The 17,921-nt window shown below is 37.5% G+C and overlaps 1 protein-coding gene across 1 annotated transcript; it reads left to right on the top strand.

Moving 5' to 3' along the window:
* Positions 1-1,488: 1,488 nt before the first annotated feature.
* Positions 1,489-2,341, top strand: TAS2R16 (taste 2 receptor member 16; the record flags this gene model as incomplete). The annotated part of the gene is given in 3 exon segments (XM_029233136.1): positions 1,489-1,891; positions 1,894-2,088; positions 2,091-2,341. Coding segments are annotated over 3 exon segments (849 nt in total), but the record flags the coding sequence as incomplete, so codon positions are not given.
* Between the last annotated feature and the right edge of the window lie 15,580 nt (positions 2,342-17,921).

Genomic DNA, 17,921 nt, shown 5'->3' with positions numbered 1-17,921 from the left:
GCCCAGGCCAGGCTACACAGCTGCACAGGGAAGCAGCTGCCAAGTGCCTATCCTCAGCAGGTGCCTGACGGATCAGCCCATTCCACATCCACTGGGGTCAGACTTGCTTGTGAGCCCTCATGAGACACTTCCAGAAATACCTAGTGGGGACTTGACAGAGGGCTACAACTTTACAGAACCAGATTACAGCGGGGCCAGGGACATCGAAGTTACCATCAACAGCGATTACCTTTGTCTCCACAGGCTGGTTAGAGAAGGGAAAGCTTGAAGACAATAATACATAAACAAACAAATAAAGAGAGCAAGGCTTCTACGCTTCTCTATTCAGTAGACCCCATGCTTCAAAATGGTTTTACTAGTGGTAAGAGGGCCCTCTTTCAATTCATCTTGAGCAATGGTAGCAGTGACAAACAGAGCCTCGCCATGTAAGGGGGAAAAAAATGGTGATGATAATGGAAAAAGAACATTTCCCAAACATATATAAAGCATGAGCTCAAGGCACAGGAATCGGCAGAACAATAGCCAAGGAGGCCACACCTCAATTGTAGGGAGAGTACTGGGGGCACCATGCAGTGATTTCTCTGAGTTGAGAAATTCAATGGGCAGTAAAGAAAGTGGCCCGTCTTGGATGAGGATACTTGAAGGTCTCAGCTTCCAGCAATTTCGTGGGTGGAATCTCAAAGCAAAGATTTTCTTTATTGCTTTTTCTATGCATTCAAACTTTGATTGTAGCATCCACGCCCAGCTGCTGTAGAAGCTGGGGACACACGGTTTCTGAAGTTGACATTGTTACAGCACTCAATGAGCAGAAATGTTACCCAGGATGTGAATGGACAGCGAAGGATTTATCTATCCTGTGGTTCAAACTTTAGGTTAAAAGACTGAGGATATTCTATTTAAAAGATGGGGAAATAACCTAAAGACACCTCAGGCAGATAAAGAAGAAATAAACAGCATGGTTATGAAATACGGATGCTTTTTTTTTTTTTGCGGTACGCGGGTCTCTCACTGTTGTGGCCTCTCCCGTTGCAGAGCACAGGCTCCAGACGTGCAGGCTCAGCAGCCATGGCTCACGGGCCCAGCCGCTCTGCGGCATGTGGGATCTTCCTGGACCGGGGTACGAACCCGTGTCCCCTGCATCGGCAGGCGGACTCTCAACCACTGCGCCACCAGGGAAACCCTAGGGATGCTTTTTATGGGAATAATCAAATCACCTCAGGAGCAAGAATCCACACTCAAACAACATTTCCCTGCATCCAGGCCTGATAACAAACCAGCAGGCAAAGCATAAGCAAATCCTGCAGATAGGAAAATGGGAAAGTCAAAAATAAGCCCAGAAAAATTTGCATCCAGAGGGAGATATTTTCTTGTGTGAAACACTAGTGGGGCCAGGAATCTGGTCCCTACCTGGAAATTGTTGCAGAGATTCTGAGTCTGTGCCCAGGAAGTTTCTTTGGAATAGAAGGAAGATAACCATCCAACTCTGTCTTCTTCATGATCATCTATATGCTGAAGCTCTTGACAATAATTATGCAGAGCAGCTTAACTGTTGTAGTGCTGGGCACAGAGTGGGTAAGTTTCCAAAGGCTGTCACCTGTGGAAATGATTCTCACCGGCCTGGGTGTCTGCTGCTTCTGTCAACTGTGGTCATCGATGCTGTACAACTTTTGCTCCCACTTCTACCTTAATTACGAATTTTGGTACTTCAGTATCGTCTGGGAATTTACTAACATTCTTTCATTCTGGTTGACCAGCACGTTTGCTGTCTTCTACTGTGTCAAACTCTCCTCCTTCAGCCACCCCATCTTCTGGCTGAAGTGGAGAATTGTGAGGTTTCCTTGGCTGTTGCTGGGTTCTCTGCTGATTTCTTGTGTGTCTATCATCTTTGCAGCAAGATTCAACTAATCTCCATGAGGCATTTCCCTAGAAACAGCACCATGACTGAGAGACGAGATATTCCTGTGGGATTCTTCCATGTGTCACAAGTGGTTGTGTTGATTATTCCTTTCCTCCTGTTCCTGGCCTCCACTGTCTTGCTCATGGCCTTATTATTCCAACACCTGAGGCAGATGAAAGATCATCACACCAGCCACTCTCCAGCCTGGAAGCTCACTCTACTGCCCTGAGGTCTCTTGCCGTCTTCCTCATTTTCTTCACCTCTTATTTCCTGACCCTACTAATCTCCATGTGGGGTGTCCTTTTTAATAAGGGGTTCTGGTTCTGGGCCTGGGAAGCTATCATCTGTGCTCTAGTCTCTATTCATTTGACTTCACGGATGCTGAGCAGCCCTAAACTGAAAAGGGTTTTAAAGGTAAAGTGCTGGGACCTAGAGGCTGCCTGAGGCACAGGGGACAAGAAGACCCCTGGGCAAATGGGTGTTTGCACTGATACAACTAATATCAATAACCTAACCTGCAGGACTCTTCACAATCCCGTGTGATGGTGACGCACCATAAATGCAAGCCTCAATCTCTTTCCCTACAGCCATCTATCTCCAAACAAGCAATCCCTTCTCTATTCTATGCCACTCCTTTCTTTTCCTTTCCACAGTCCCCAGGTTGGCCCCAACTTTCTCATGACATCTCCATCTCTCCTTAGTCCTCTCTACCTTTGAAATCTTTCTCCCAGTATATTCAACACAAGAGACCCAAAGTCACAGTATCTGCATTTTGTTTTTATTTGACCCATTCCATGACTGCCAATTCTTCATACTAATATGAATCCCTTCCCCACAAGAATTTATTGCCCACATCCTGAATGTTCTCCATGCTAAGCCCTTGATTTACTTTCCATATTTTAGTCAAGAAGAGATCTTCTATCTCTCTCTCCGTTGCTTCTGTACTTTTATTCAATAATGATTTTCCTTATTTGTGTCTCTTCCAAATACTGTGCCTTTATGCTTTTAATATTCAAGTCAAATTTTAACTCTTCTTTTTCTTGCCAAGACATTACTTCCCCCAGAATAGCAGATGACTTACCCAATCTAGGGTCATCCTGGAACCTCTTCAAATATTGGCAATTTAATTTGACCAACTGCACACAGTTTCCATTGGCTGGATTCTTGCCTCTTCATGGTACCACAAGTTGGAATGGATTTTCTAGAAATATTCCCAGATTGAGGCTTAGCTCATTCTCTTCCATACATAACCCAGATATCAGCTGGGAACTCCTCTTTGTAAAATCTGAGTGACATTGGCTTAAGTTTTCTGTAATTTTCTGTTCTGTGTTCTCTGACAATCCAAAGTCCCTCCCAAATGGATAAGAATACAGGAACCACACAGGAATCGAATTAAAATCACATACAGGACTTTCGTGTTCTTTAGAAGTCCTTTCAACCTCCCAATCCCACAGGTTTCTCTCATACTCTTTTCCTTATAGGGCTAAGTCCTACCTTATCCCCACGGTATCTCTCTCCTTATTTCTCTCCTCTTCACCCTCACCCACTAGCAACAAAGTGTCTTAGTAATTGCCAACCTCTGGACCTTTGAGTCTCAGCTTCCATCTGTTCCAGGCACTTGTCAAGGTATTTTTCCTAAGGACAGCTTCATCTCTTAAAGCATTCTGATGCCAGAGTTTATGAATATAATTGTTTGCACCTTTTATATATATGGGGCATGTCTGATGAACTGAACTTCTGGTTCTGCCATGAGAAGGCTCAAACACCTCCTGAGGAAAAAACCATCCTACAAGAAAAAGAATGCAGGTATCTCAAGTTTTGACCGCAAAAGAAAGCTTAGTCCTGGAAGGGAATAGAAATTCTGATCTGGTCTTGGGTCTATCACTCTGACTTGTCTCCCAGTCAAGTCATCCTTTGAATTCATATTTGAAACTGAGGGTGTGAAGTATAAGTACAAACTGAAAAAACTTTTTCCAAAGACTCTGTTCCATTTGATATATCTCAGCAGCATTTCTACTGTTACATAGAAAGGGGAGTAAAGCGTATTTTCCCACTTCACAGTAGCACCCCATGCAGCCTTAGCATTTCCCAAGCTCCAATGGTTCAACTGGAGTAGAAGGTGGGACAGAGCCTGGTGAATGCAGTAATGTCTGGGGAGCAGAGTCATAACCAGATGAAATGGGACTGGGTAAATAAAGGAAAATAAAACATAGATAACAACCTTGTGTTATCTGACCAGATAATCCCAGGAATGCTTAGGAAGCTGGTGGGGTGGCAGGTTGCAAGAGTTTGGGAGCCTACCAGAATAAGTGAGACAAAAAAGCAATTGAAATTTGAATTATTGCTATTGGTCATTTGTATCCACATATTGCATGTTCTAAAAATCTCAGAAAGCTGAAAGAAACAGAAACTGTATTCCACACATATGTGTAAATAGAGAAGAGAGACAAAAGAAAAACCTTCCCCCTCTGCTCCCAACTATCAAATACACAGATACTCTTCCAGAAGTTGTTAAATATTTGTAATACTCTCGCTGTCTTATTTTGAGTAAGGTGCAATGGAAAAGGTATCCAGGAAGGATATGCATGAGGTAGGGATGTTAGAGCCAGTGGAAGGTATCAAGAAATTAATAAAATAAAATGTAGAAACAGAAATAATAACTGCCTCTTATCATTGTGGTATCTAATAGTTCACAAAGAGCTTCCACGTACATTTAATCATTTTCAACTGGACAAGTTAGGTCATGATCATCCAATCCTGGGAAACAGACCGACAAAAGTCATATGAATTACCTAAGTTCATACTGTTTGTTAATACCAGACCTAAGAAGCAAAGGAAAAGGAAAGGAAACGAATAGATAAATTTTAAAGAAGTGTTTTTTTTGTTTTGTTTTGGTTTGGTTTTTTAGATTATACATCTTTTTTTATTAAAGTGTGTTGATTCAATCTCAAGTGTTTTCAAATGGATGCGTTTGTGGCCCAGGAAATTGCCTTTTGGAACTTATGGCCTGCATAAGCAAAGTCAAATATGGTATTACACACTAGTGTAGGGAAAATAATTATTAAAATAGTGGTTATGCACTCACAAGTCTGTTGTAGGTAGACAGAATTATCAAAAACCCAGATGCTTATAAAAAATTTTGCATTATTTAGAATTTCTTCCTTAGGAATCAAAGCAGTTGCTTTCTGGAACTACATTTTTCAGAACTGCTCAAAGCACCTCATCTAGATGAGTGTTTTTTAAAAATATATATATAAAGTCTACCATGAGACTTCAAACATCACATATTTCACCTTTTATAGGCTTTTTATCATGTATCCCCCCCTTTAAAGTCCTTCAGAATAAAATAAACCCTCACATTCCATTAGAAAAAAATGGAAACATTCATGGTCTGAAAATTTTCTGCATTCCCCCAAATCTTGGGTACTATGTGCAATTTCCTCATATACAAGTTTTGAGGAAACCCCTGATCATCTGTTATTGAATATTCAGCTAATGGACATGCCATGGAAAGTTGACATTAAAAGTAGTAAATAGATTAAAATCTATTCCATAAAATAAAAATGTTCTATGATTAGAAGTGAAAAGTTTTAATTTGGATTAAATTAAATTTGGTTAGGATTTAAAAGGAAGATACTTTAGAAAGAATAACAGAGAGGTTTGGGCTAAGAACAAGGAAATTCTTTTGAGGGCTTGAGTTAGCTAGATATGAGAATCAGGCACCAAGGGCCTATATACCTGTATTGTCTAACTTGTAAGCAGTCTACCCTATATAACTCTCATTATTCATAACATCTATTGAGATGATCATTTGAATTTTATCTTTCATTCTATTCATGTGGTGTATCACATTTATTGATTTGTGCATGTTGAATCATCCTTGCATCCCACGGATAAAGTCCTCTTGATCGTGGTGTATGATTCATTTAATGTACTGATGAACTTGATTTGCTTGTATTTTGTTGAGGATTTTTACATCTATGTTCATCAGTGTTCTTGTCTAGCTTTGGTATCAGGGTAAGCTGGTTTCATAAAATTAATTTGAAAGTGTTCCCTCCTCTTCAATTTTTGGAAGAGTTCAAGAAGGATTATTGTTAATTCTTTAAATGTTTGGTAAAATTCACTAGTAAAATCATCTGGTCTTGGGCTTTTTTTTTTGTTAAGAGGTTTTTGATTACTGATTCAATCTTCTTAATCATTGTTGATGTTTATATTTTCTATTTCTTCACGATTCAGTCTTAGATACTTTTATGTTTCTAGGAATTTATCCATTTCTTCTAGGTTACCTAATTTTTGGCATGTAATTGTTCACAGTAGTCTCTTATGATCTAAGAATTTCTGTGGTGTCAGTTATGTCTCCTCTTTCATTTCTGATTTTATTTGTGTCTTTTTTCCTCAGGTTTGTCCATTTTATCTTTTAAACAGCAGATAACACTTTCACTGACCTTTTATCTTTCTAGTCTCTATTTCATTTATTTCCATGCTGATCTTTGTTATGACCTTCCTTCTGCTTACTTTGAGCTTAGTTTGTTCTTTTGTTTCTAGTTCTTTGAAGTGTAAAGTTATGTTGTTTATTTGACATCTTTCTCTTAACATATACATTGATCACTATGAACTTCCCTTTATGAACTGCTGCTGCAGCATCCCATAGGTTTTGGTTATTGTGTTTTCATTTTCACTTATTTTGAGATATATTTAAATTTCTCTTTCGATTCCTTCTTTGACCCATTGGTTGTTCAGGAGTATGTTGTTTAGTTCCCTCATGCTTCTAAATTTTCCAGCTTTCCTCTTGTTGATTTATAGTTTCATACTATAAATCAAAAGGGAACTATTTGTAGAAACCTGTGGAATCTATAATACCCACAAGAGGTGGGAAATGATGATCTCTAGAACATGTCTGAAGGCAGAAGTTGGAGAAAAACTTGTTTCTTTGGAGCTCAGTCTATTCAATAAAATTTTTACAGGAGATGTAAAAGTCAGTAAGATGTTAAATGTGCCTACATTTTCTCTGAGATTGCTTGTCAGGCACTGTGCATTACATTCTCCTTATAAATAGACCCTGAGATAAATTCCTTTCCCAGAAGGAACCAAACCAAAGGCCAAGGTAAAGGTTTACCTCTGATGATCCTTAGTCTTCCTGCCACCACAAACTTCACAATTCCCTCTACTTGAATCCAGACAGAGTAGCCTTAAAGTTTGGACTTGATCACAATAACTTTCAGTGTCTGGTAAATCTTGAGCAGAACATTGAGTTCTGCTCTTATTCCTGTTTTGGTATTTGTGTTTATATTTTGTTAATGGCGTTACTGTTCTTGTGTTAATGGCCCTCACTGTTCTTGTATTTGTATTGTAAACTATGGCAAGTTCTTTCCAAAATTGGTCTTGCTAAAGATAAAGAGCCAAAAGAGAGAGAAAGGCTACCAAGGATAATAGTATGAGTAGTATTGTAACAAAAAAGCAATCACAGCACACCTGCAATTGTAAACCTTTTAAAAAAATTATCCAGACTTACTTTAATTCCAGAAATGCATATTAAAGGAGAGATTTGGGGGAACTCTTTCTTATAAAGCCTAGAGGAGCATCTATAGTATATTTTACAATCAGTATAAAATAACTTATTCCTGTGACTATTCATAATGTCAAAATGCTTCCTAATAAGAGGGGGAAAGGCATCTTCTTTGATTTTTCTAGACAGAGTTTTTAAATAGAATCTTTGAGACTCATTCACCATCTTTTAGCCATGTCTCAAACTCCCCAAACATTTCTTTAAGATGATGTTCTATTTTTAATAAAACTTATAAAATTGATCCTAAGTGTGAATTGACTTTTTGCTAGTTTTGGTGGCAAAGATATAGTTGTATTAACTATATTGCAGTGCCAAGTTTCTTCAAATAATTTTTTTAGATAGAATATATCAAAAATGACAGGTCACACTGGTTAGAGATAAATCCTATATCATGACTGAAGTTTTTCTTTAAATTTTAAACTAAATGCTAGATTTTTAAAAATTAACTTTTATTAAAATATGCTAGCTGTAAGTAACTGAAACACAGCCAAGATACAGTCAAAATGACTGGGAATAATCACTTGCATTTGCAGGAAAAAATAGATCTTAAAATTTAAGTTTAAAATTAGAGGGAAGATAAATTTCACAAGCCTTCATTCTTAAAGTCTAAAGATAGACTGTGTAGGTAGATATTTCTTGAGAATATTGGCAGACTGGTGTTGTCAGTATTTGATGGTTTGAATGAGACCCACTCCAAGAATTTGGAAATAAGATTGTCTTCTGAAGGGTAAATCAAGAAATCAACTTTTCTCCCTACCTCTGCTCTAAATGTAGTAACCTAAGAATTAATCAGAAGAAGGGTGGGTAGAATGTACTCCAATCAAATCTCAAGATGTATGTCTAGACAGAGTCCAGATTGTAACATATTACACAGAGAGGTAATACATGTCTTAAAATAAACTAATAAACACACACACAAAAAGGTAAGAAATTTGAATTTCATGATGTTCATCCAGGTCTGCCCATGGTAGGGGGATGTTTTGGTCAACCAACTTGAAGCTTTCTAGTCCTACTGACAAGTCCTTCAAGCTATTATCTGAGAGGTTTGTCACAAGGTCATATAAATCCCTCCAGTTTTTGCTCTATATTCTCTCACTCACTCATTATGATTTGGCATTTCATGTTATGATAGTCTATAACCATGCCTCTAAGTAGACATAAAAAGAAAATTCCTAGGTCCTAAAATGTGGGTACAAGAAAGAGGAGAATCCATGACATACATGAGTATAGCATGGCAAGACTTCAGGACAGATCCTGGATATTAGGACAAGTGTCTGATACCCCACACTGACTGCTCTGCCACCTTTACCACCACCCTGAGAGCATCCCCTGAGAAACAGGAGACTCTGCAAAGCTTTTGTGCAGCTGATGTTATCATCATGTTTTTGATACTTGATAAATATTAACATATTGGTTTCTGTGAGGTTCATTTCTGCCATCTTTCTACTCAGTCCCAGTTTTCTTTACCAATACTTAAGATCATATATTATAGCTTGTGTTTAGGCAGAAATTTCCCTGACATCTTGACTGTTTAATTACCATGCATGCTTATGCCCACCTCAGTATCATTTGTCTTCATGTCAGTTTCAGTAGTATGAGTCTGTTTCTTTTTCTTTTTTTTTTAATTGAAGTATAGTTGATTTACAATGTTGTATTAGTTTCAGGTGTACAGCACAGTGTCTCAGATATATATACACACACACACACACACACACACACACATATACATATTGAGTGTAGTTCCCCATTCCGTACAGTAGGTCTTTGCTGGTTATCTATTTTATATATTGTAGTGTGTATATGTTAATCCCAACCTCTTAATTTATCGTTTCCCCCCTTTCCCCTTTGTTAACCATAAGTTTGTTTTCTATGTCTGTCTCTGTCTGTTTTGTAAATAAATTCAATTATATCCTTTTTTTTTTTTAAGATTCCACATAAGTGATATGATATGACATCTGTCTTTCTCTGTCTGGTTTACTTCACTTAGTATGATAATCTCTAGGTCCATCCACGTTGCTGCAAATGGCATTATTTCATTCTTTTTAATGCCTGAGCAATATTCCATTGTATATATGTACCACAACTTCTTTATCCACTCATCTGTCGATGGACAGTTAGGTTGCTTCCATGTCTTTTAAATAGTGCTTCTATGAACATTGGGGTGCATGTATCTTTTCAAATTACAGTTTTCTCCAGATATATGCCCAGAAGTGGGGTTGTAGGATCATATGGTAACAGTATGAGTCCATTTCTTAACCTGACTACCTCAGAAAACTGACAGGGATGGGTCTCTGGACACACAAAGTTAAGGAGCAGAACCTAAAATGTGGTAACCCCACTGAGATATTATTTTGAGAATAATCCTGCCATACTTAGATTTATTACTGTCACTGACTGGGCCACTGTTCTTAGTTGCAGGCGATGAAATCCACTCTAGATCGTTTGAGGAGGGAGGGATTTACTGCAAGTTTTTAGGCAGGATATAGTTTCAGGGAGCACTGCAAAAATAGAAACCATGCAACCAGAAGAAATGCCCAACCATACTACAGGGATTTTTCTGCAGCAGCATCTGCCAATTGGCATCCAGGATGTTAGGGAACAGGCAACAGAACTTGTGTTACAGCTGCCCCAGAGGCTTGGATACCTCTGACCCAAGATTATATCTTTTTTAAAAAATTTTTATTGGAGTAGAGTTGATTGACAATGTTGCTTTTGTTTCTGCTGTACAGCCAAGTGAATCAGTTATACACATCATTACAGAGTACTGAATAGAGCTCCCTGGGCTGCACAGCAGGTCCTTATCAGTTATCTGTTTTACATATGGCAGTGTGTATATGTCAATCCCAGTCCCCCAATTCATCCCTCTCCCACTTTCCCCCTGTGTGACTCTGGTGGGTGCCTCGGCTTGACTGGACCTGGATCACACATAGAGCCCTGGCTGCAAACAGTCTGGAAAAGGTCAAATTCAGTTTCCAGCCTTCGCTGAAGGCTCACAGGAAGGGGACTAGAGGGGGAGCAGAGTGAGACAAAGTAGTCTCTTCACAACTTTCTCATGCAAATACCTACAATCGGTAATTTACAGGCCTCACACATCTATCACCATTTTTCACTAATAAAAAATTAGGTAAGTATCACCAAAAATGTTTTCATACCTGGAATGGATAGAAAGTTTTCAAACAATTGATGCCAGAAAAATATATAAAAAATAAACAAGGATAATTAAATATGGCTACCTTGGCATTTGTTAAAAGCAAGGGTCCCAAAATGTCAGGGCTGGTAGCACACATATGTGAAATACGTGTAAGACAATGGTAAGCTTGGCAATACATACTTACCCCCTCTCCATGTGGTTTGCATTCTATTTCAATGGGGGGGGGAAAAATTCTTAAACTTAATGGCAGAAAAGGGGAAGAAGAGATTATTAGCTGTAGTAGATGGTCTTTATTTCCTTCCCTGACCCACTTTACCAAGACAGTGCATTTATCTCCTAGCTGTTGTCGGTGTGGGCTGCTAACAGCTCACAGGTGCTCCCTTCCTGAGAGAATTGCCAACAAGCAACAGAAACAGCCTCACTCAGAAGACTATTTCCAGCCCACAGATTGCAGCCTACAGCTAATTACTAAGTGATATGGAACATAAAATTCCAAGCCCCTTGGGCCAGACTCACTCTATGGCATAATTCATGTTCAAAACAACCCCTGGGCTCCCACATCCTTACCTGGCTGAAGCTTTCCCCCCCTTGCCCTATCCAGCACCCCTCACTTGTTTTCTCCTCAGAACATTTCTTCAATACATCACTTGAACAAGAAGCTGCTCAAGTTTTGTAGCCAGGGAATGAATATGAACTAAGAAACTAGCTAATTTCAATATTGCTATAGAAAACAACTAGAAAATGGTGAAGAAAAAAAATGACAAACAACGAATTAGTAAAGAGAAATATATGACACATAAACAGTACAAAAATATGGTAGATATATGTCAAACTCTAACATTAGGGAATATACTTTCTTAACTGTACATGTAACATGTTATGAAAATTGACTACATATTAAACCAAAAAAAGGAAAAAGTCCATAAATACCAAAATGGAAATAATACTACCAGCATTATTTGACACAATGTAATAAACCTAGAAATTAATAATAAAAAAATTTTAAAGGAACTTTTTACATAAAAATTGAAAAAACATGCTAATAAAACAACTCTTGGGTCAATAGAAAACACAAATCAAGATTTCAAAATTTATTGACAATAACAACCATGAAAATATAACATATCAAATCTATGTGATACAACTAAAGCAGTTTTAGTGTTAAGTGCCGATAGAAATACAAATACAAAAGGAAAATTAATTAAGCACCCAACTTACAAAGCTATAAAAGGAAAACAAAGGAAAGCCAGAGGAAATTAACAAGTATAAAAGCAAAAATTAATGGATTCAAAAAGAGAAAGAGTTAAACTAATAAAATCAAAATGTGTCAGTTGAAAATTTTAACACGGTAGACAGATCACTAGCTAACTTAATCTAGAAACAAAAGGGAAAAGCAAAATTATACAAAATTATGAATGGCAAAAAAGAAATAACCACTAAAACAGATGGACTTTTAAAAAAAATCATGAGACTATTTTGCAAAATTCTAAGCAGTTTTAAAATATAGGTGAAATAAATCATTTTCTAGAATAATACAACAGGGACTACTAGTTTTCTCTTCCACATGTAAGGAGCTTGAAAGTTGCCACTCTGTCCCAACAGCAAGTCCAAAGCTAAACAGACTGAACCTTGGCAAATATTACCTAGGCCAGATGATCAAGGCTAACCTCATCAATGATAAGTCATGTTGATAGCATGGGAGCTTGGTATGAAGTAATGAGAACAGCACTTTAACGCTGTGATCTTCCTCCTAAAAATCTAGTTTAACCATGAGAAAAACATCAGATAGACAAACCCAAATCCAGGGACAGTCTACAAAATATCCAACCAGTACTCCTGAAAACTGTCCAGTTTATCAAAAAGTTGGGGAAATTGTCACAGACCAGAGGTGGCTAAGGCAGCATAATGACTAAATGCAACATGATTTTGTGGGTAAGATCCTGGAACAGAAAAAGGACATTAAGGAAAATCTAGTGAAATCTGAATAAACTTCAGAAGTTAGTTAATAGTAATGTATCATCAATGTTAGATCCTTAATTCTGACAAGTGCACACATGTTCCCTATGTATCCTAATTAACAATCAGGGAAACCAGGTATTAGCACTCTTTGTTCCATCTTTGCAACTCTTTTGTAAATCTAAAAGTATTTTTAAATCAAAGTTTATTGTTAAAGAGCAATTAAAATTCCCTGTCTAATACTTACAACATTCTTGGTCATTTCTTTGTCTCTTGAGAATGATTTCATTATTCTTGTGTGTTTTTTAATTTTTTATTGAATGCCACGCATTTTGCATAGACTTGTAGAAGCTGAGGTAAATAATATTTGTGTCTAAAGACAGGCATGCCATTTCTTCTGTCAGGGTGTAAGTATGGTGGCTGGCATCTCTTCCTGCCTTGCTCTACATAGCTGACCCATTCCACACGTTCCTTCTCTTCTTGTAGGAGGTTGTCCCTCCATCAATTTAGATTAGTGTCCTTAGTTCTCTGATGGATTCAGGGAAAGTTATAATTTTTTCATTTATCCAGCTCTTTCTCACTGATAGATGGGAGCATGTTTTTTGGTTTTTTGTTTGTTTTTCAGCTTTCTACATCCTAGGAGTAAACAGAACTCCAGGGTATTTTCTCCTTAAGTCTGTCTATACTACAATCAAACATGCATGTAGGAGGAATGAAATTGAGCAAAGTGATCAGAATAATATTTTTTAAAGCAAGAGATTCTGAATGTTTGAAAAATCACAGATTTTAACATTGGAAGGAATGTATTCGAAGGCATCCACCCTAGTTTTAAAATCTTTTGAACCATGGCTTCTTTTGTTAAAATTAAATTTTCACTTCTCATATTTCCTCCAGGAGAATGCTTCTAGTTAAAAATTACTATGTCTTCTGCATATCTCCATCAGTCAAAAAATACCTGTTGCAATTTTTTTAGCTGATATGAAAAGCATAGAAATAATTTTTTTTATTTTACAAATAAAAATTATATTCTAATATTGAGAATGTTTTCAAATTGTGTACCCCTTTCCTGATTCTGGTTAAAAACACCATATGGAATCTTCCCCCTACTCGGTTTGAAAATAATTTACTGTACCAAACACTCACCAAACAAATATTTTTCTTCTGTATATTGCCTAGAGAGAGAAGTGTATTATACATCAAATTCTTTATACTGACACATCAGTATAGTAGACACAAGGATGGGGATCTATAAAATGGGCAGAGTGGGGGAGGTCAGGGCTATGCTTTTTTGCAAGGAAGTTAAAAGATGGGCTGAGGCTTCCCTGGTGGCGCAGTAGTTGAGAGTCCGCCTGCTGACCGTGCCCCGGTCCGGGAAGATCCCACATGCTGCGGAGCGGCTGGGCGCGTGAGCCATGGCCGCTGAGCCTGCGCGTCCAGAGCCTGTGCTCCGCAATGGGAGAGGCCGCAACCGTGAGAGGCCCGCGTACCGCAAATAAATAAATAAATTTTTAAAAAGATGGGCTGTATAAAACTGGGCTGCCCCATCTAAGGACTCAGTGCATCTAAGCCAAACGTGGTTAAGCACCGAACAGCCAAAGAACTGAGGTGATGGAACAGATTCAAATCAAGCATCTCTATTCTTTGACCAGAGGCAGAAATCTATGTGAAGAATAAATCAGAAGCATCCACAATGTGATGCCTAAAGAACACAGCACCTCTTCTTTCTCTGTAATTCCTAAATGTTAAAGGAAAAAGCCTGTAATGTTGACAATTGATCAGGAAAATCTAACCTTGTAGCAATGTCCTCTAACCTTTCTTGATCTAAAAAATGACCTGGCTTCTTATTAAAAACAGAGATTTCTGGGAACCATTCCAGATTAACAAATCAGAATCTCTAGGAGAGGCTCCTCAGAATGTTCACTTTTAACCAAAGTTCATGGGATTCCTCAGATCAGAATTATTAGGGAAACGGTGTTAGAATATACTCTCTTCACAATTTCCTACCCTCAACAGCATTTTTGTATTACTAGCTAATCACTTCTGATGATCAAGGCGTGATAATCCTGACGCTTAACACTAAAATATTAAAACACTAGGAGCTGCTTGTGTGCTTGTTAAATTATAATTTCCTTTCTGGAGGTATAAACAGAAGAAAATACTGAATTCACCTTATAGTAAATTTTAGTGAGAAGCTGGCAGCAAACAAGTATTTTATTTATTTTTGGCCTGGATAATTTCCTTTAGAAAATTATTCAAGGATAAGAGATAGCCTTTTTAAATTTTAATTTAAAATAACCTTTTAATTTTTAAATGAATTATTCCAATGCATGTAAAATTATATGAGCAGGAACAAATAAAAATTTATTCATGAACACATGACTGACAGAGGGTAGAATCATCTCTGCAAACCTCTTGAGAGTACATCTCAGACTAAACCTACTTTGAGAGCCTCTTTGTGAAATATCCAGGGCTGTATACTTCAGTGGAAATGTATTTGTTTTACACAAAAGGGAGAGTTTCTAATGAGGACAACTTTGTCTTTTGTAGGAAAGACAAAAAGCATTGAGGCTTGGTTTTAATTTGGGGGAAAGGGATGAAAAGACTGCAGAGAGCTCTGAATTTTCCTGCAAACTACCTCTTGAGCTTTTATTGGTGACCCTTAGGCAATGTTACTTAATGTTTGGCTCAAGACTATCCGAGTCAGAACTATTTGATGAAAGTGTTTAAAATGCTAATTCCTAGGCCTCTGCAGATTTACTGAATTAACATTTCAAGGACAGAACCCAGGAAGCTACCTTTTTAAAAAAGTATTCCAAATGATTTAGAAGAACACTGAGGTTGGAAAATTCGTGCCCTGAAGCAGAGGTCAGCAAATCTTTTCCGGAAAAAAACCAAATACTAAGTACTTTATTTTCTTTTTAAACCACTTTTTTTGTGGTGCGATTGACATGTAAAAAGTGGTACATATTGGGCGTCCCTGGTTGAGAGTCTGCCTGTCGATGCAGGGGACACAGGTTCGTGCCCCGGTCCAGGAAGATCCCACATGCCGCGGAGCGGCTGGGCCCGTGAGCCATGGCCGCTGAGCCTGCGCGTCCGGAGCCTGTGCTCCGCAACGGGAGAGGCCACAACAGTGAGAGGCCCGCGTACCGCAAAAAAAAAAAAAAAAAAAAGTGGTACATATTTAATGAACACAGCTTGGTTAGTTTGAGGGTAAGTATATACACCCCTGAAATCATCACTACCATCACATAAACATATCCATATTCAACCTCCCAAAGTTTCCCCCCTCACCTTTATTATTATTATTATTGTTTTTGTGTGTGTGTGATAAGAACACAACATAAGATCGATCCTCACAGCAAATTTTGTGTATAATACAGTACTGATAGCTTTAGGCACATCTTATTTATCTTGCTTAACTGAAACTCTGTACCTTTGACCATCACCTCCCCCATTTTCCTCTCCCCCCAGCTCCTGGCAACCACCTTTCTATTTTCTGCTTCCTGAATTTGATTATTTTAGATTTCACATGTAAATGAGATCACATAGCATTTGTCTTTCTGTGTCTGGCTTATTTCCCTTAGCATAATGTCCCCGAGGTCTGTCCATGTTATCACAAATGTCAGGCTTTCCTTTTTTTTTTTTAAGACTGAATAATATTTTATTGTACATATATACCACATTTCCTTTATCCATTCATCTGCAGACAGACACTTAGGTTGTTTCCGTATCTTGTCTATTGTGAATAATGAACATGGGAGTGCAGATGTCTCTTCAAGATCCTAATTTCAATTCTTTTGTGTAAATATCCAGAAGTGGGATTGCTGGATCATATAGATTTATTTTTTAATTTTTTGTGGAGACAATATAGTTTTAGAATGCATTTAGCTAGAGGGATAAACCAAACTATACTTTTATCCAGAATGTCTTTGTGTTGTCTACTTTTAAAAAAAGTCTTAATAACTAATTGCATTTTTAATAAGAAAACTCAGAAATGCTAGTCATAATTAAGTGCCTCTTTTTCTTTTTAGCTTATCTAGAAAATGACTATGACTTTTGTAGCTCTGGGGACAGTGTATTATTCCCCTCATTGAAATCTTCACCAATAACTTTTTGGCTTAATGTCTTTTCACCTTATTCTTTTAACATTGTTAAATGAGAGACAGATTAATGTACTTTGATGTTTACAAAATTTATTTCATACCAAATTTCCTGCTCCCAAATGCAAGTTAACCAATAATCAAAAATGACAAATATATTACAATTAAAGAAAAAATACAAAATTCTGGGGGTTTTGTATGTATCTCCAAACTCCCAAGAAGCATTACTGAGTTTGTTCCAGAAAAAGTAAATTGATGAAATCCTAAGAATTCTCACTAACACGGTTAATGTGGAGAGAGATGTACTATAAAGTGAGTGGCAGCAGAAGAAAGCTTTGAAAGTAGAAGCCACTATAATTGACATCAGACTCTCAGAAGCTCAGGAGAGGCAGAAAATATTGTTAAGGATCATACTGTCTAGGGGTTAATTCCAAAACAAGGGAACAATCCAGGGGTTAATTCCAAAACAAGGGAACAATCTAAAGCCTGAAACTATTGATTGTCTCTTGAAAATGTAACATTCCTTGGACTAGATAATGTACACTCTACAAAGACAGGAGTGGGTGATGAACAAAATATTAAACAAGAACTCAGCTCTCAAGTCCTGTGAAGAAGGCTCCAGCTCTCAGATATATTTCAAGTTTCAGAAAGGAGATAAAATACAGTTCCCAGTATTCAAGCAGAAGATAAATCAGTCTTAGGTAAAGTGTTAAGGCTGCCAAAAAGAATCCAACCACTTTACATAAAAACATTGAGAATCTGTATAAAACTGCCCACATTAAATATGAGTAAGCTGAGGAAAAAAGGCAAAAAACAACCACAAAGAAAAAGCAATCAAAGATATTAGGGAGAGAACGAGGAGGAAGAGAGGATGAGAACAAAGCGTGTAAAGACAGATGAAGAACCCTCTATGGAAGAAAACATTATCCAAGGTAAAGAAAAGTCCCCAAAAGTGTTTTGAACCATAGAAAAATAAAATCTGAACAGTAATTCAATAAAACATAAACTCAAAAAGAAGATGATAAAGCAACTATATAAACAGCTTGAGAAACAACATTAGTTCAGAACTAATCACTAACTTGGAATCAGCAAGGAACAAAATTCACATGGCTAAAAATCTATTAATTATGCAGAGGAAAGGCTTGAGGTAATCCCAATAAATACAGAAGATACAAAAGGGATTAAAATAATTAGCTAAAACATAATACATATATTACATTAGTAAAAATTAAGACCTGAAGAATAATTTCC

The sequence above is a fragment of the Monodon monoceros genome, unplaced genomic scaffold, assembly GCF_005190385.1.
Source record: "Monodon monoceros isolate NGI ecotype Baffin Bay Population unplaced genomic scaffold, NGI_Narwhal_1 Super_Scaffold_2, whole genome shotgun sequence".
Classification (NCBI taxonomy): Eukaryota; Metazoa; Chordata; class Mammalia; order Artiodactyla; family Monodontidae; genus Monodon; species Monodon monoceros.
This window is presented reverse-complemented; position numbering and strand designations above follow the sequence as displayed.